The sequence below is a fragment of the Juglans regia genome, chromosome 10 (genome assembly GCF_001411555.2).
Source record: "Juglans regia cultivar Chandler chromosome 10, Walnut 2.0, whole genome shotgun sequence".
Taxonomy (NCBI): domain Eukaryota; kingdom Viridiplantae; phylum Streptophyta; class Magnoliopsida; order Fagales; family Juglandaceae; genus Juglans; species Juglans regia.
This window is the reverse complement of record NC_049910.1, coordinates 9,048,213-9,068,089: the sequence shown is the minus strand read 5'-3', so window position 1 is coordinate 9,068,089 and position 19,877 is coordinate 9,048,213. Positions and strand designations below refer to the sequence as shown.

The window sequence follows — 19,877 nt, the reverse complement described above, 5'->3', positions numbered from 1 at the left end:
TTTTGGTAGGGGTACAATGAAGATACCTAAAAAATCCAGTGGATTACATGGGAACAACTCAGCTCTGCTAAGGATTTAGGGAGCCTTGGGTTTAGAGATTTTCAAGGTTTCAACCTAGCTATGCTCTCAAAGCAAAGCTGGAGGATGCTACAAGACCCATCCTCACTAGTCAAAAGAGTCTTCAAGCAGAAGTATTTCTCTCAGGTGGGTCTGTTGGAGTCAAAATTGGGCTCGGGGCCTTCATATGCTTGGAGGAGCATTCATGCAGGTCTGTCGATGTTAAAAATAGGCTTAATATGGAGGGTAGAAAATGGAACCAGTATCAACATCTAGAGATAGGTGGATCCCAACTCTCTCTGCCTACCAGATCTCATCCCCTAAAGACAATGATGTATGGTGTACCTCAATGAGTAACATAATAGACCCTAACTTGAAATTATGGAGAGAGGACCTTATGCAGGAGATGTTCTCAACTCAGGAGATTGTAGCCATCAAATCCATACCTATTAGCTTAGGAGGAAGAGAAGATAGATTGATATGGCAGTTCTCCAACAATGGCCAGTATACAGTTAGGAGTGGTTACCACTACCAAAGGAGTTTGGAGTCAGAAATGGAGGGGGAAGCATCAAGAAGATATAGTGACAAAGCTGTGTGGAAGAGGTTATGGAATATGAAGGTTGCCCCTGCTGTAAAATTATTTGTTTTGAAAGCCTGCAATGAAGCACTTCCTACTTTTGCAAACTTGAAAAGGAGGAAAGTTATAGAAGATCTCCTCTGTCCAATCTGTAGAATAGAACCTAAAAAATCAGGCCATGCTCTATGGGGATGTTCAGCTACAAAGGATGTGTGGAGTTAAGGGTGCATCAAGGTTCAGAAGATGTCATACCAAAATGACCTGTTCTTCAATGTATGGAGTTCTCTAGTGCAGCAACCGGACCACAATGAGTTGGGGAGGTGGCAGTAACACTAAAGGGGATATGGACCAGAAGAAACAAGTTTGTGCATGGTAAAGGGTTCAAACATCCTATAACATATCCCAGACGGCAAGAAAAGAGGTGATTTCCTTCCATGAGGCAAACCAGTCCCACCAACTTAATCTAGTGCAAAGAAATCAGAAAGAACTCAAGTGGCTAAAACCAGTAGTGGGTTTATTTAAAGTAAACTGGGATGGGGCTTTAAGGGTGGAAACAGGTAGAATGGGGATGAGAGTAATCATTAGAGATCATAATGGATGGGTTATAGGTGCACTCAGGGCATCTTGGCTAATCATAGACAACCCTTTTGATGCTGAAGCTCAGGGGCTCCTACTAGCAGCAGTCTTTTGCAATGAAATTGGTTTGAAGCAGGTAATATTGGAAGGGGACTCAAAACAAGTTGTTGATCTTCTACAAAAGTAGGGATCCAATTGGAGCAGAGGGGGAATGATGCTTGAGGATGCAAGGCAAATACTGAACACTTTCAATCAATGGACAGTCTCACATGCTTGCAGAGAGGCCAACATGGCTGCACACCACTTAGCTAAATCAGCTCTCAATTTCTCTGTAGATCTATATGACATTGAAGAATGCCTTGTTTGCATTCAATCAATTGTAGCTACCAAGATGTTATAAGTTTGGCTTTTAACGAGATCAAGTTATTTTTTTTTTTAAAAAAAAAAATTTAATGGGATATGGAAATGACATGGTTCATTTATATTAAAGAAATAATATTTACAGTCTTAACATGTGCAAGTCTCATGCACTTATTTTAAAAAAAAAATGGCTAGAGGACTCACATGAAAAAATTATTTCTTTAAGAGAAATACTTTATTTATGAAAGGATTACACAAAAATAATCTCACAAACTAACGTGATTTGTTGTGGTTCGTCAGATTGTAAAATTACTTTTATTGTAAAGCAAATCTAACGGATCATATGAAACCACATCAGTTTGTGAGTTTACTTTTGTGGAATCTCTATCTTTAGCACTTCACTTTTTTTTTTTTTAATGGTAGACCACATCCTTTTTCAAAAGGAGTACGTCACTACAAGAAATATGGGTTTTTCGCACAAATTTCTTTCCCACGACAAAGCATGGTGGAAAATAGTGGTTTGATCACACTAATTCTATTTGTGAAAAATGAATAGAGTTGTTGCTGCGACATGTCCATCGACGAGGAGGATTCGGTGGAAAAACAACACTATTGCGGCAAAAAATACGCGCTACAATAAATGAAATCCATAAAATATACCAAGTGTAAACAGTAGAGAAAGTCTACTTTGCCTCCCCAAGTTGACACCTCCATTTGACCGCTGGTCAAAATTCTTTTTTTTTTTTTTTTACTTAGTGATTAAGAAAGTGATTTTAAGTGTATTAGTGTATTTTTTATTTATTTTTTAAATGTATTTAAATATGTTAAAAATGTGAAAAGAAAAAGGAGAAAAAAAAAAGTTTTACCTCCCAATGGTCAAAATGGGGCGGCATAGTAGCCGCACCCGTAAACAGTATTGGTGAATTGGGACAATTACAGACTGTGGGAACAGATTCTTTTTCACTCCTACGATTTCCGTAGTAAATATTAGTGTTCTAATCAGACTATTGACTTTGTATTTTTCCCAAACCACTCTTGATTTCGCCCATTTCATAAGATCAATCCCCTGATCAATTCTTCTGGGCTGCAATCGAGGAGAACATTTCTCATTGAGCATCTCTGTATCGGCGTCCACGAGTTGGATGTAGTCCCACGGCAGGAATCCGCCCTTAATCTTATCGAGAATACTCGGCTGGAGCATCCAAAACTGACTTCGTTGGTCATTCTTTGTTTTTCTAAATATCTTCTCTTCGCCCCTGTTTCATTATTAACGTAAACTAGATTTCATTCTTGATGTTGTAAATCTCATCAATTTGTGGTCTTCCTTACTCGTCAATTTGATCATCACGTATAGCCTCACTAACTTATGTCATTTCATTTCAGGCATTTCCCACAAATTGACAAAAGATTGCATGCAGTATCCAATCTATATATATAAAGAATGGGTTTGGATTTTTTGCTTTTGGTGACATGTGAATGACAGGTAAGGAATTCAATTCAAATTGGTTTTCTGATCATCATGTTGTTAAAACTCATTACCTAGTGTATCTTGATGAATATAGAATTTTTGTGGTGGCCTTTTTCTAGTTTAAATGGTTTTTTGACAAAAAGGGTTCCCGTCCCCTAAATTTAATGATCTGATCTTACACTATAATATACAGTTTAATGAATTTTCAATATTACTATCTATGCACACACATAACACATAACATATGCACACGCACATATGTTTGAGGTGGCTTACAAAGAATTATAGGGTTGTTCGTAAGTTGTCTGAAAAATTTATATACTGCAGTTAGTATGCATGTATTGTTTCAGGTGGCTTTATGAATGGAATTAGAAACATGGTGGATTTTATATGTGTTTTTGCTTAGACCATTATAATGTCCCAGATAAGAAAATGTATGTATCAGCTTTTGAAGTGTTTGTCATCTGTAATGTCCTAGTAGCTAGCTGTTAAGAAATGTTTTCTATTGGCTAATACAGATGATTTGAAATGGTTTTTTTAGGTAATTATGAGAGACTAATATTTGTGGATGAAGATGATTTGCTTCCAGATTTTGGGGAGATGAAATGGAGAATTTACAACAGTATGGAACTATTTTCAGTCGCGTCTTGAACCAAAAATATGCGCATGTATACATGTAGTTAGGCAGCTCCATTTTTTATGAACAATCTGAAGGCCATGTAGGCTTCCCTCCTGAAGTACTCCCTATTTGTAAACTGCATGATGTATTTCCATGGCCTTGATTGACTGGTTAATCCAATGGAAATTAATACGTGTAAAACTAATATTACTTATGTTATATAAATATATGGGTGAATTTTACTTTTGGTTGAAGTTGTTCAAGTGCTGGTATTTGTGCAAGAGTGTCTTTTTGTACATGAGTGTCATTCTTGTAACTATTTATGATATCTTGCTTAATTTGTTGCTTTTTAATTGAGATGAATGCAATTTGGGTATTTCTAATTGGAACAATTCGTGGAGAAAGAGTTGTCTCAGAACTTTGTCTACATGATGTATTAGTGAGAAAATACTTTTTAAGAAGAGTTGAGGTGGTGGAAACAGGTACCTTCCACAATGTCAAAAAAGTATTTCCCACGGCATGAACTCCTAGGAAAATACTGGTTACGGATGGACCGGATGGTTGTGTGTTCATGGGAATCAATACTTTTTTCGATGGGATTACCAGTTTTCCACCACGTCATTTCATGGCAATAGTCTTCTTTTCCACCTATTCGGACGATTGGTTCTTGTGGCAAAAAACTTTTTTCGACGAAAATTGATCATGGCAACAACTGAATTCCACCACCTCATTTCGTGGCAAAAAACCTCTTTTGATGAAAATTGGTCGTGGCAAACTTTTTCCACTACAAATGATGACATATTTGAGGCCAATCTAGATGATTTTCGCACCGATCTCATCATGGAAAATAGTGATTTTTCCCCACGAGATAACGTTTTGGTGGAAACAAATATCTTATCTCACTAATAATATGCCACGAGGCTCCCACAGAATAATTTGGTGAGAAAAAAAAAATTTTCCACCAAGGTGGTATGTACGTAATCTTATCACTTCGACTCGTGGGAAAATGTCACAAATGTTATCATAAATACGCGAAATTTATACACTTTAAGACTAGATCTAGAACTACTCTTTATATTATAACACGATTCCTTCGAAAGACTTCTTGCGTGCCAACCATAATGACAGAGATTTGTATTTTCACCCAGCCAACTAAATTGTATTTTGTTTTGTTGTGATGTTCTATAAAAAAGTACAAGTCAAACTCACACTCTAATTATTTGTCAGTGATATATATGTTTTCTTTTTTCTCGGCGATATATACGTTGGATATTGCATCCATATTATAATAAATAATCCAACTACTGATAATAATAACGCATCAACATAGTTAAATAGAAGGAGGACAAAAGTGATACAGCTTAGCTCTAAATTTATGAGCTATCAATTTAAAAAATATATATATACATATTAATACCCATCTTTCTTTGTTTCTTTCTTTTCTTTCAAATGCCAAATCCCATAACTTTAGATCACATTCTACCTGAAATTCCAATTATCATTCACCATGTTTACATCAAAGAGGCCTCCATTAGTTTAAGCCATTTCTTGAAACTACACTGTTATACAATGGTTTATCTTATCTTTTGATCGATGTTCTCATTTGCCATCCTAATTTCCAATGCATTCCTGTCTTTCCAATTCCCAGCTATTATTGTTTTCTTGAAGAAGTCTTATGTTTTCCTTTTAATTGTTCTATATATGATCTTTTCGAAGCATACACCATTTGTATTCTACTTTGTTAATGTTCCTCATCTATTCGCTTATATGTTTACATTTTTGGGTTGAACTAACGACCACATCTTGAGATTAAACCTACTAATATGTTTAAAAAGAGAGCGCTATCTATTTTTTTCTGAAAAGAAAGAAAAAATAGTAAGAGGGAGTAACTGGAGGTAGCTTTCTTACATGTGCATGACCATAGTAGCACCCTACTTTTGAAAAGTTTATTAGAATGGTTTAATCTTTTGAAAAACTAGCAAGACATTTGTTTTGAATTCTTGATATTATATATACATTTATTTTCTGATCAAGATTCACAAGCCTTCTACATCTATCTAGGATCCACAAGCTGGTAGACTTGTCACCCCTTTACGCCAAGCTGATGAAACCAAGCAATGCTATGGCTTGGTTGAATAATATCCAACACCCAAGATCAATAATAGCTTAAAATATAATAATCTCTTCCACTGGATATTAAAAGAACTAATTTCGTGGAATCCTCTAACTAGCTTTATTAAATTGTCATTATCTATGTAGCTCAGAAATAGACTTAAAAGCTATTAAAACCATTGTGTTAACATAATTGTGACGGCATTTAGCTACCTGTTGTAATATATGGTATGAAAAACTTTGTTCTTGTGCATCATGTTAGAAGACTAGGGGTGGGCAACAAGGCCCCGCACCCTGTTGCCCCACCCCCGGTCCGCCAAATTCAGGGGGCGGGTGGCCCCATCCGCATCTAGTGCCCCCAGTGGGGACAGGGGGGATGGGCTCAACCTCTACCCCGCCACAGCATATATAATAATATATAAATAAATAATATATATTTTTATATATAAACGTATATTATAAATTTATAATTAAAAAAAATACCTCAATCATCAAAATGACGTTATTTTGTCATTAACAAAACAGCAAAACGGCGTCGTTTTGATGACTAGGTTATTTTTTAAAAAACATCCATATCAAAACGACGTCTGATATGGGTTGTTAAGCTGCCCCTGCCGCCTATCCCGCGACTCCCACTTTCCTTTCAGAATCTCCTCTCTCTCTCTTTGATCTCTCTAACCCTCGCAGTCGCCGCTCTCTCTCCCGCTCTGTAGTTCGTCCGTCGTATGCCGTCAGGACTCAGGAAATTCTTCATCGCCGTGAAGTCCGTCGCACGCCTAGTTTGTCGCCGAAGGTAAGTTTCCCGTTCCCAATTCACATGCACATATATATATATATATATTTTTTTTTTTTGAGTTATGGAGGATGAGACTAAATTGAGGAGTTGGAGGATGGGATTGTGAATTGTGTGCTGTGGTGGATTGAATTGTGCATGTGTTTTTATGATTGTAATTTTTAAATTGCGAATTTGAAATTCTTTAGGGTTCCAATTCGAAACCCTTAATTATGTTAAGGGTTTCATTCTTGAAACTCTTAAATTAATTTAGGGATTTTCCTTAACTGTAAATTAAGTTAGGATTTTCAAATCTTGACACTGAATTCATTGCCCGAGATGAATGCACCCAAACATGTCCCTCACAATTATGAAATCATTTAAAAAAAAAATGTTAGAGATTATCCCAGATGGGATCAGTAGGGGAGATTAAACTCAAACTTATTACCCAATTTCTAAATTGTTTCTTGTTTTATTATATTACCCATGTACTTGGTAGGTTTTGAAGCTATGACCTTATCCTCTACCCTGTTCTTATAAGACTCCGATTATTGGTCTTTCCTAGCTGACTATCCATTAGGGAATTCGGGAACTTGATTTCCTGCCCCACTGTTAGTTTTATACAAGTTGATAAGATCGGATATTTTCAACTGTTTTGATTTTATTATATCATTTATTTTCAGCTTTCTGTCGACTGGTTTAGCAGTGGTCCACACCTTCTCTCTGTTGCCAACTCCAGGCTCCAGCCCTCTTAACTCCTCCCCTCCTTACCAACTAAATAAGACTCGTACTTTACATTGATAGTACATGGTGCCTGGGAGCCATACTATTAAAATTGCTGGTTGTTTTGTGTAGAATGGATGGCTTGAATTCGAGGAACTTTTGCAAGGATTTGCTTAACTAAAAATGGTTTGTCAATTTCCCACTTGCTATTAGCTGATGATCTCATCGTTTTCGGGAAAATCAATGCAAGGAATGCCCAAGAAATTTCAGAATGCTTGGAAAAATATCAGGCTTGGTCAGGTAGAGGATTAATCACAATAAGTCCTCAATATTCATCACTCACAATACCAACCCAATAGCTCAAGCAGCAATTAGTCTGATTACACCCTAAAAAATTCCATCTTTGAGAATGAAATATCTCAAACTTCCAACTACTTTTAGCAAAGCAAAAAAAGAGTCCTATCAAGAACTACAGGAAAAAATCAATAAAAAGTTCGAAGGTTGGAAGTCTAAACTACCATCACAAGTTGGACAAACCATGTTAACCAGAGCACCATTCCTTCATATCAAATGTCTTCTTTCATGTTACAAAATCGGTTTGCAAATTACTAGATACTCAGTTTAAAAACTTCTGGTGGGGCTTCCGTGATGATCTAAAATAAAATTTGACCTTGAAGTCATGGAAGTCTATCTCTCAACCCAAAACCTAAGGTGGACTTGGCTTGAGGATAATGGAAAATCTTAACATAGCCTTGCTTGCTAGCAAAAATAGGTTGGGCAAAGAGTCAAGCACATACAGGTATTTGGCACCCACTACTTTTATTGAAATATCTCAACTCTTCAAGTTTCTCGATTGTTTAATCTAAAGCATCCAACTCTTGGTCATGGAGGGTCATTCTAAAGACAAGAGGGCTACTCTCAAAAGGTTAGATGCTATCAAAATTTCAATGTTCAATCTGTTAATATTTGGTCAGAATCTTGGATTCTTATTCTGGATAGTTTTAAGCCTAATCTGCTCTAGCAAATGGATGAGATCTTCCCCTTTTTAAAGGTCTCGGATTTAATCACACAAACTCCTCGAGCATGGGACATCCAAAAATTACAATCTCTTTTTGACCAAGAAAGCATAACAGAAATCCAAAAAAATTTTCTTTCCCAAAACCTTCCAAGGCAAGACTCTTTGATATGGTCTCCAAACAACTGCGGAAATTTTTCTGTGAAAACAGCATACCACATTGTAACAAATGTATCCAGAACTCCCTTACAAAACTTCTCAAGTCCTGTACTAAAGAAATTCTGGAAATTGAAAATCGACACAAGTTGTTTCTCTAGAAAATCAATTAGAACATTCTCCCTACCCGAGCAAGGCTCAACAGTTTTCTTCCAACTATTCAACCTGAAAATATGCACTGTCCTTTGTGTAATGTAGAAGAAGAATCTCTACTCTACCTTTTCATAGAATGCCCCTTCACTCGGATACTTTGGAACCAAAGCAACTGGCCATTAAATCTCATATCTATGCCGATCAACTCAATGACAGATTGGGTATTATTGATAATCAGTCCAGAGCCAGTCTTGGGATTAAATGGCCTAGAGATACATCACTTTTTCATTCTTGTCGTCTTAATACTCGACCTTATCTGGGAGCTTCGAAGAATCAAAACAAAATTATTCATGATCATATTGAGCTGTCTTTAAGGAAAGCAAGTGCTCAATTGGGAAAATCCTACCAGGCCTATTGAAACAGATTCCGATTAATCTACAACAAACTCCAGCTCAAAGGAAGATCAAATCAAAGCATATCTGATGCCAACTCCAACCGCACAAGTCAATCCGCTTCAACTCAAATTTCAAATGTAAAAGATAAGGATAAACTTAGATAGCATTTCCTTTTGAATTTATATTTGTAACAAAACACATGTACAGATTTATTATAAATAATACCTCACGCTCCCAAGATGATTATGGGAAGCACAATCCAAAATCTCTATAAACAAGCATGAAAAAAAAAGCTACAAGTCTTCCTCCCTCTTAACTGGACACCACCTCCACTAAACTACTAGAGTATTTCCTTTGATCATCGGTAGTTTGTTGCAATTCGTAAGGTATGATGTCAACAATATGGACTTCAAAATCCTTTCCACAATTCCAGTCATAGCTAAAGCATCTACAACCTTTCTAGCATCACAGCTAGCAAACTCTCTTCAACTAAAATCTCTCATTTCGGGAGCTGCGCAACAGGTCATTACAGTAATAGAAAATGTGGATTCTCCATCAGTATGGCAAATCATTGACGGCACCCATCAAAATCTATAACTTTGTGACGATTGGATTGTTAGAAAAATTCATTAAATACAAAATTGATGCGCGTGCTCAATGATGCAATAGATAAGGTTTAATTTAACTTTTAGTTATATACTCCTAGATATTTTACTCAGATATATTTTGTATATTGTCAATAGAAAAATCCACCTTGAAATACTATGTATTTATTCTCATTTCCTGTTAATACTAAGTGTTGTTACATTTTAATAAAAATTTATTTTGTAACGATTATATTTTAAATTGCAACGTTTGGGTTAAAGCATTAATATAGTTTTTTAATTGCTGCGGATTTTCTTATATTAATATTTTTGTAATTATCTTGAAAGCCGTTTGTAATAAATTTGATTGATTTAATGTTGTACGTTTTCATGTATATACGTTGACTGACGAAAAAATAGCTCTAGTTTGAGAAAGGGTAGTGATCTACATTTTAAGTTTTTTTATTTTTTTATCATTTTCTTTTAAATATTTTTTAACATATTTAATCACTAAGAAAAAATTAAAAAAATATATAATTTTACTAATACTCACTTTCTTAATTATTAAATAAAATTAAAAATTAAAAAAAAAATCAAATACAAATTAGATAAGAAATGGATAGTAATAAGATAGTAACCTGTCATTATTCTTTGCTCAAAACCCTCATTGCATTATTTTCAACATTTTATTTATTATGATATTTTACAGTTTTGTTTTAAGGCTTAGCCATTTCATATCATTATTTCGTGTGCTAACTTATGCAGAGTTTAATTCTTCTGTTACTTCATGAGCCGTTTCACAGTATAATTATCAGCAAGTTTTACTAGCCTATAAATAAGTGCTTTTGTTTGGTAAGAGGTGGTGTATAAAAAATTCATACTATTTCATCTGATAATTTTTATGTGTTTGAGAGATTACACGTAAAAGAGAGGTGTTTCTTTTTATAGAGCGTTGAGCTCAATCATTTGTACAGAGTTAGTTTGGCCTATACGATAATCAGTTAGACTGTTGTATTCTGAAGAAGTCAAGTTAAGAGAAATTTTGTTGTACTGGTTAATTTGAAATTTTGTATACCGTAGAGGAGTTGAATTTCCTTAAAGAGAGCAAGATTTCGGTGTTTTATTCCAAATTGACTTCGTCTTAATGTTAATTTCATTATAATTTTTATTATATTTTTATGTATTTCACTAGTACTAATTGATTAGGGAAAAAAATATTTAACCTCATGGACACCGAAAAGATTGGCGTTTATGCTATACCAATGATATTTCCAACTAGAAATGTGACCGACAAAATCTACTGATTTTTCTTTTTTAACTAATAATCAAAGAATTGTTTTTTAATGAATTTGTAATTTTTTTAAAATATTTAAGGAGTTTAAAAAAAAATTAAAAAAATTTGCACGTTCGAGAGGAACTTTCGGTTACTTTCCTCGATAGGTGTAAAAGTGTCCGAAATGAGAAGTAGAGCATTTTTCGATCTTTCGATGATCTACATGTAAAACAGTGTGTTTGATATAAGTTGTGTTAAGATTTAAGTTCTGGTTGATTTAATTAAGCACATCGTGTTTGATTTAATCTATATAATAAAATACTCATATCTTAACACGATAAGAATTCGATCTAAAAATACAAAGTATTCGCTATTTTATTAAAAACTCAGCGCTTCTTATATGTTGGCCGAACAAATGGCATGAAGATGCTGATAGGAGCCCAACAGCAAGAGCAGCATGCATACAACACCCATGGACCTGATGTTTGCCCAGTTATAAAAATGACATACTGAAAAGTTAGCCTTCGATGCTCCAAGCCCATTGAGGTATTATTTATATTTTATTCCTTTTACAATTGTTCATATTGAATTTTGAAAAAAAAATCCGTAATCTTATATTTCACTGCACATGACTTTACGAAATTTTTATAGTAATTTTACGTGACAACACGGTCTATTTTTCATGGACAAATTCTGCTTATAATGTATTCAATATAACATTCGTGCAACATCATTGGCGTGACAGTCAATTGTATCAATTATTTTTCAATTAAACATATCAATGACTTCTAAATAAGAAATGAGAAATGCTAATATGCCGTCTAAGTTTATCCCCTCACTTTGATAGTTCATATATATATATATATAGATATTTTACTTAATAATTAAGGAAATGAATTTTAATATATTTTTTTATTTTTTAAAAATATTTAAATATGTTAAAAAAATATAAATATAAAAATAATAAAAAGACAAATTTGTACTGGGTGGCAGCCTAGCACTACTCATAAGAAATATATCTCCCAAGCTAGTTTTTTCTTATTAATTTCTTTTTTTATTTTTTTATTTTATTTATTTTGAGTATTTCCTTATGGTAAAAGAAGACCCATTTTTTAGTGACTTCAACAATTGCATTACCTTGACCATCATTCTTCGTTGCCTTGCAATTAGTTCATTTCTAGGGGTCGCTCCTCCCCCTGTTATATCGAGTGCTAAATCTTCTTTTCTTCTTGTGAACTGTATATATTTTTAGTAGATCTCATCGTTGTAAAGCTACTTCTTGTAAAGTTTGGTATGCACATAGAAAGCTCAGATGGCAAGGTTAAGTTAATGCTTCTTTGGAGGACAGTGTTAGGTAGATCAGCAGAGTGTGGATATAGAAAGAGGAAGCTTGGAGACCCATTAAACAAGTGACAGTGATCAGTGGCAACGTCCTTGGCCATTTTATATATTAGTTAGGGACAAGACACAAGGAGAAGCCAACCCATGCCCTTGAGGACTGAGCTTGCTGCTGAGGAATCAGGAGACAAACCAAAAGAATAAATATATATATATATATATTTATACACATACAAACTTCATAAATAAAAGATTGGATTAGAGAAAATGGCATCATATATAGTGGTAGTAGCTTTTGCTTGTTCTCACTATCATCCACTAGCTAGAACTAGGCTTCAAAGAAGTACCGATGACATCTTCAAGATTCGCTCTCTTTCTCTTTTTTGTTCTCTTTTACTGTTTTGTATCTGTAGCTCAAGGCGAAGCAAACGCCAATGAATTTGTGGTGGGCTCTGCAGGGACTTCTGCAAATGTAGTCATCTCTCTCTCTCTCTCTCTACACACACAACATAAAGAGTTACTGTTGTTAATATAACAAGACATTGATAATGGATATGATGCAGGGAAGAGCAGCTGGGTGTAGTAAGGAGATTTCCGAGTGCAGAGAAGGAAACGAAGAGCCAGAAGATAATGTTTTTGTGAATGAGGATTATATCTACACCAACTCTTTTCCTTAGATAATTTATCTCCTTGTAATGTAAATTTGCTTTCAATGGATCATTTTGTAGCTTGAGTCCAAACATTTGTTGTTTAAGTTTATGCACGGAAAATTATTAATTTTTAATACTATTTATAATCTAATTACCAAGTTTTTTAAATGGAATATTACTCTATTATTATTTGTAATAAATAAGATACAGAGAAAGAAAGATCATGTCCAAATTGAAAGACCAACTCTCTCTCCAAGATGAGTTCTCCCCCTCTCCCTAGTGAGTCAAACCATCTTAAGGATCTCCCACACCAACCAATCTTCCCCTTCAGCTGCTATGAACACACCAGCATTAAATCCACACAAACTGCAACTTACACATACACTTCCCACCAACCATCCCTTCTCATTACCACCCCCATAATAGTAACTCTCATCCAAGCTCTACAAACTGTCACCCTCAAGAGAAACAGATCCAAACCCTTTACCCAACACAAAAGTCAAGCTTCCAAAATCAAACTCCCAAAGCCATGAATTTCATCCCTGATACAGAAAGCCATGTCTCAACAACCATAGCCCCAAAATGGAAAGAATTGAATCTGGAACCAGAAACTAAGTATGCAACATATCTCTCTGATCATGCACTCATTGGCAAGATCGTGTCATCCAAACCCCTCAACAAAAAGGTCCTTCATGCTACCATCAAAGTAATTTGAAGCTTTGTTATTGGGCTTACCATAGAAGATTTGACCATCAATACTTTTCAGTTTACCTTCTCAACTCAGTAGGACAATAGTAGAAAGATGGATCAACGTCCATGGAACATCAAGGGCTTCCACATGCTGATAAGACACTGGCCTCCAGGTTTGAGCTTACAGGAAATAGACTTAAAAATGTCAGTGTTTTGGGTGAAAATCCACGAGCTACCTCTAGAGTTAATGACAAACCAAAATGCTGGAAAAATAGGGAGGAAACTAGGAAACTTTATTCAAGTTGAGCAATCTTATAGCCCAGGTATAGTCTTTAGAAGGTACATGAGGATACTAGTTGAGATCAATGTACACAACCCACTGCCAGATGGATTCCCTCTAGCAAGAAAAATAAGGTCTGCCACATGGATAAGCTTCAAGTACGAGAGGTTATCAGACTTTTGCTATTGTTGTGGCTGCTTAGGCCATATACAACAAGTTTGCCCCTCCTTCGAATTCAAACCGAGGTCACCAACTTTGGTCCAAGGATAAGAGCAGACAATCCAGCCTCTAGAAGAACCCCCCACATTACACATCAATATGATCATCAAGGAAGTCAACAAACTGAAATGGTGGCCTTTGGAGAAAATGCAACAGGCGTGCCACCAACTCATCAACCACCACTAGCAACAAGACAATGTTTTCCACAAACTCCCAGCAAAGGAAAGGAAAATGTGATATATGAGAAGGAAAGTCACACCGCTAACCAAAACATCTTCTAGGGACAAAATAGTGTTGCAAGCCCCCATTGCATTCAGCTTGATACCCATGGTGCACCTTTCTATGGAAGCCAAACCTGCATGAGCATGGAACTCACTAAGCTGCAAAAAGAAACATGTGGCAGATATCCAACTTAGCAGACAAAGACTCAAGAAACAATTAAAGATAGCAGTGACTATCATATCTGACCTCCTATGCAGACTCAGATAGTACAAGCTGACCTCCCCATCACATTAGTCAAGGCAATCCAGCCCCTCCAAGAAAATAATGGAGATCTAATGGCCAGAATCAAGCCTCCAGCATTAAAACTCGGCCCACGAGCCCCCTCACCCATCACCTCACCTTCAATTAACTCCCTCTCTAAGCAGCACAACCCTTCTGAACCCAACCTTTTCAAACAAATCATAGCACAGTCCGAGAAACTCCAAAGCCCAACAAGTCTAGATCCAAAACACCACTCAATTTCACTCCTAGTCAACCCATTGGGTAAATCTTGTTTTGCTATAAGGCCTAACTCAAACACACTCACCAACACAGCAAGCCCAGATCACGACAGCAATACAGACTCAACCCAAGAACTCAACATGTTCTTCCCCCCTTGCAACAAAAATATCACGGCCTTCCATTCAACCTGCATTAATACAACCAAGAACAATCCCTCCATCACTGAAACAAAAATGGTGTTGACTCAAGAGGGACAAGGGGATTCGAGCAACCTTGGGGAGAAAAGAAACTGGAATGCTAAGTTGGGGAGACACAAATTTCAGATAGAGGAAGAGGATGTCCCAATTGCAAAGTACATTCAGCTAGCAAAGAGAAATAGGAATGATGCCAATAACAGAAAGACAAAAAGACTTGGGTTCTCTCCATATCAAAAGGAGGGACAACTTCCTAGTAATATGACTTAGACTCACACTTTTGATAAGTCTGAAGTGGCAAGGCCCAAGTTGTCACCAAAAAATGAAGCTGTTATCATGAAATTGCAGGGGTATAGCCCGACCCCATGCAATCAGAAGCCTGAGGGTTAACATCAGGAGCTACAACCCTGATGTTGCCTTCATCTCGGGACCATTTTGATGCATGTGAATATCTCTAGTATTGTTAATAGAGTAGGTTTCTCTATGTATATAGATGTTCCCCCTAATGGCAGAAAAAGGGGGGCTTTTGTTTTTATGGAAACATGGCTTGGATGTAGAACTTGTGTTTGTTAATAGTAATATTATGTCTTTATTTGTGTACTCTAACCCCACTCATAATCCTTGGGTTCTTATTGTTTATTGTCCTGCTCAAAACAGTCATAAATTGAAGTTTTGGGAAACCAGGAACCAAATTGTTAATAGCTTTAGTGGTTCAATTTTAGATATTGGAGACTTAAATTCCATATTGAGCCAAAATGAGAAAATAGGTGGGAGACCCTTTTCTTGTTCCTCTCAAGGAAATGGTCTTAGACTCTATATGGAAAACACTATCAAAATTGATCTAGGCTTCCATGGTCCTATGTACACATGGACTAACAACAGACAGGGCCTGGGAAGCATTAGGGAAATGCTTGATAAAGGGATTGCTAACCATCAATGGATGATCATTTTCCCTAATGCCACTCTCCACCACCTTCCAATTAGCACATCTGACCACTCCTCAATTATTCTTGATACCTCAGGGAGAAACCAGCACAAAACCTCCTTTAAATTTGAAGAGTTTTGGATAAGAGACCCCACCTGCCAAATGATCATTCAGAAGGCCTGGACCATCCATTTTACAAGGACTCCTAGCTTCACTCTCTAAAAAAAATGAGGTCAAAAAGGCCCTGAAAGTATGAAACAAGAACCACTCTGGTCACATTCAATGAGCAAGGTAAAAGAGAGGAGACCCTATGGAGGCAGAAAGCTAGACTGAATTGGTTAACCACTACTAACCTGAACACTAAGTTTTTCCACATGTCAACCACCATAAAGAGGCGCACCAATTCCATTGAGAGCCTTAAGATCAACCCTCATACATGGGCAACTGAGATCTCTATAATTCAGAACAACTTCCTTGAGCACTTTAATGAGATCTTCACAACCTCTAACCCAATCATGCACACTGAAATGAGTGACCTATTCCCTAACAAGATTTCAGACCTGGAGAACCAATTCCTTTGTGAGGTTCCATCTAACTTTGAAATCTTCTCAACTCTGAGACAAACCCCTTTCACCAAGGCCCCTGGCCTAGATGGCTTCACTGGTATGTTCTATAAACATTATTGGGACATCATCAAAGAAGAATTTAATGTTGTCATCAAGAACTTTTTCATTGATGGGAAATTGCTCAAAGAATGGAACCACACACACATTGCACTAATTCCAAAGACTAATAGCCCTAATATTGTCCACCAATTCAAGCCTATTAGTCTCTCAAATGTCTATTACAAAGTCATAGCTAAGATTTTGGCCAATAGGCTGAAAAAGTTCCTTCCCAAGCTCATTTCTCCATACCAGACAGCCTTTGTCCCTGGGAGGATCATTCAGGAAAACACCAACATGGCTCAAGAGATCTTTCATCTCATTAAAAGGAAAATGAAAGGAAAAAATGGGCTAATGGCTATCAAGATAGACATGAAAAAAGTCTTTGACTTTATGAAATGGAAAGTCCTGCTTAGTATTATGGACAACCTTGGTTTCCATAGCAAGTGGGTTAACTAGATCAAAGAGTGTGTCTCCACTGTCTTTTACTTAGTGATCATAAATGGCAACCCTTGTGGTTACTTTCAGCCTTCTAGAGGACTTAGGCAAGGGGATCCACTATCCTCCTTTCTATTCATTCTTGGTATTGAGGTCCTAACACGTATGATAACAAGAGAGGAAAATCTTGGTCACCTGAGAGGGATCTCAGCAAGCAGAAATGGACCAAACATCTCTCATATGCTCTTTGCAGATGATCTTATCATGTTTGGTAAAGCCTCAAAGAACACAAAGGTTTTATAATTGTCTGCGGACGTACTCCCTATGGTCTAGTCAAAAGGTCCATATTGTTAAGTCATCCATTCAATTCAGCTGCAACACATTGCCTCAAATCAGAAGAGAAGTGAAAGAAATCCTTAATTTTAAAATTGCCTCTTCTAATATCAAATATCTTGGTCTGCCCCTCATTTTCAAAGCTTCAAAAAAAGCTCATTTCGAAGAAATGCAAGAAAGGGTCACTCAGAAATTGGTAGGGTGGAAGGCTAAGCTCATCTCTCAAGCTGGTAGGACCACTTTAATAAGATCAGTAGCTAGCTCTATTCCTTCCTATCAAATGGTCACCCTTTCAATCCCAAAAGCAGTTACTCACTTCATAGATAATTCCTTTATAAAGTTTTGGTGGGGTTTTCCTACTCAGAAATTACACAATTTCACTCCTAAATCATGGAAGTCTATTTGCAAACCTAAACCAGTTGGTGTCCTCGGGCTAAGAATAACCTATGATTTCAACTGTGCTCTTATTAGCAAAATAGGTTGGCAAATGATTAATGAGAGTGACAATACTTGGAAGAGAATGCTCACTGAGAGATACTTGAAGAATTCTTCATTCTTTACAACCAGTCCAAGATCTTCTGACTCTTGGGTTTGGAAAGGGATCCTAAAACAAAATGATTTCTTGAAAAAACAGTGTTTGCTTTCAGATAAACAATGGTGTCACCACTAAGGTTTGGATTTACCCTTGGATCCCTACCCTCCCATCCTATCAACCCAGTCCAAAATCACCATCCACTCATAGGGACCGTTCACTAACTGTCTCTGAACTAACAATGGAGGAACCAAGAAGATGGAACACCATCCTTCTCCAAGCCCTTTTCCACTAAGACACCGTGAATGAGATTTAGAAAATCCCTCTTTCCCAATTTGACTTTCATCACCAAAATGATAAAATCATGTGGATGCATCACAACTCGGGCAATTTCTCTGTCAAATATGCCTATGTTGCCCTCTCTATGAACCAAGACCACACCAACCCCTTAATCAATTCAGTAACTGGAAAAAAACTTTGGAAAACTAGGATCCAAGACAGACTTAAACTATTTTGCTAGAAAATCATTCACAACATCACTCCTACAAGGAATAACCTGAAAAGGTTCATCCCTTTGAGTGAAGAAGACACCAAATGCCCCATTTGCAACACTAAGGAACAAACACAAAGGCATCTCTTCCTGAATTGCCCCTTCACAAGAATCCTTTGGAGGCAATCCCCTTGACCGATAGTTATTACTAGCTTTGCAAATAAGGATATCAAACATTGGATAGATTGTATAACCACTCCCTCTACGAGTCTAAATATCCCCACCAATGATGAACATCACTTTCAAAGTTTTGCTATCATAGCCATGGACAACATTTGGTTTCTTAGAAACAAGATTGTTAATGAAGCCATCCAACTTTGTGTTAGAAACTTTGAATAAACAATGATGTCAACCGATCATGTACATCAATGGTGCATTTCCTCTGTATGTTTTTTTTAATATTTATAAATAAATAAAAACACATAAGAAATGCACCATTTGTGCACATTATCGATTCAATTAGTAGTTTCCTTTAACATGGTCATTTAATGCCGGAGTAGATGACGTGACTCATTGTTGCTCAGGCTTGGAAATAGATGGTGGAACCTATTCAATTGAAAGACTCCAGAGAAAAACACATACATCTGTATCTAAATGAACTGACAGGTAACAAGGCAACAAGACTAACAGATTACACAATAGAAAAAGGATGGGTGTCCTATTGAAACCCATAAATGTAAAGTTTTCCGGCATATAGATTTGGCTCATCTTGAAAAACTATTGCGTTTGGATGTTGAGGTAATCTCAGATGATCTAGATTGATCTGTGTATAATAGTATTTTGTGAGTCTCATTGAGATGTGTTTGAATGTAAATAGGTTGAGATATGAGTTTAAATGTATGAAGTGGGTTAAGATGAATTTAACTTTTTTTTATAGAAAGTTGAAAAAATAGTGGACCCTATCAATAATTAGTTTGGGATAAGTTGAGTTCACTTCAACAACCAAACACAACTAAAACACCAATTGATTTGTGCAAAACTAGTCTCATTTGTTTTCAGTACTCCTCTCAACTCAACTCATCTCATCTAATATAATCTAATCAAATCATTATAAGTTTCTCGAATTAACACATAAAATAAAATAAATAATTTAATTTTTTCAAATCTCAAAACAAAAATAATATTAAAAAAATATATTCTAGTAATATTTTATTTAAATTTTAACTTTAATCTCAACTTAACTCAATTCATCTCATCAGCAAAAACAAAGACTAACTTATAAGGGCATATACTAATTTCTCTCCCAACATATTTCTTGGTCGGTGCGAGTTGGTGATTAACAAAACAATACATGTCCACTAATTTGGGTTCAGCAGATCTGGCTTCAAGCACTAGGACATTGGTCATGTCATTGAAGATTCTCTCTCTCAGAGAGACTTCTTATCAGCTAAAAGTATGGGAACATGACCATGTGGGAATCTTTAGGATTGCTGATTTTTTTTTTTTTTTTTAAATGGCGTATGGGTCTATTACAAACATTTTTATATTGTGACAATCATCTTT

At 36.1% G+C, this 19,877-nt stretch overlaps 1 protein-coding gene across 1 annotated transcript; it reads left to right on the top strand.

Moving 5' to 3' along the window:
- Positions 1-1,196: 1,196 nt before the first annotated feature.
- Positions 1,197-12,977, top strand: LOC109012818. Its single transcript, XM_035695121.1, has 6 exons — positions 1,197-1,346; positions 3,463-3,472; positions 3,580-3,660; positions 6,375-6,562; positions 12,592-12,650; positions 12,742-12,977. Exons 1-6 carry the CDS (start codon positions 1,197-1,199, stop codon positions 12,818-12,820), a joined length of 567 nt encoding a protein of 188 aa, XP_035551014.1. The 3' UTR covers positions 12,821-12,977.
- The last annotated feature ends 6,900 nt before the right edge of the window (positions 12,978-19,877 follow it).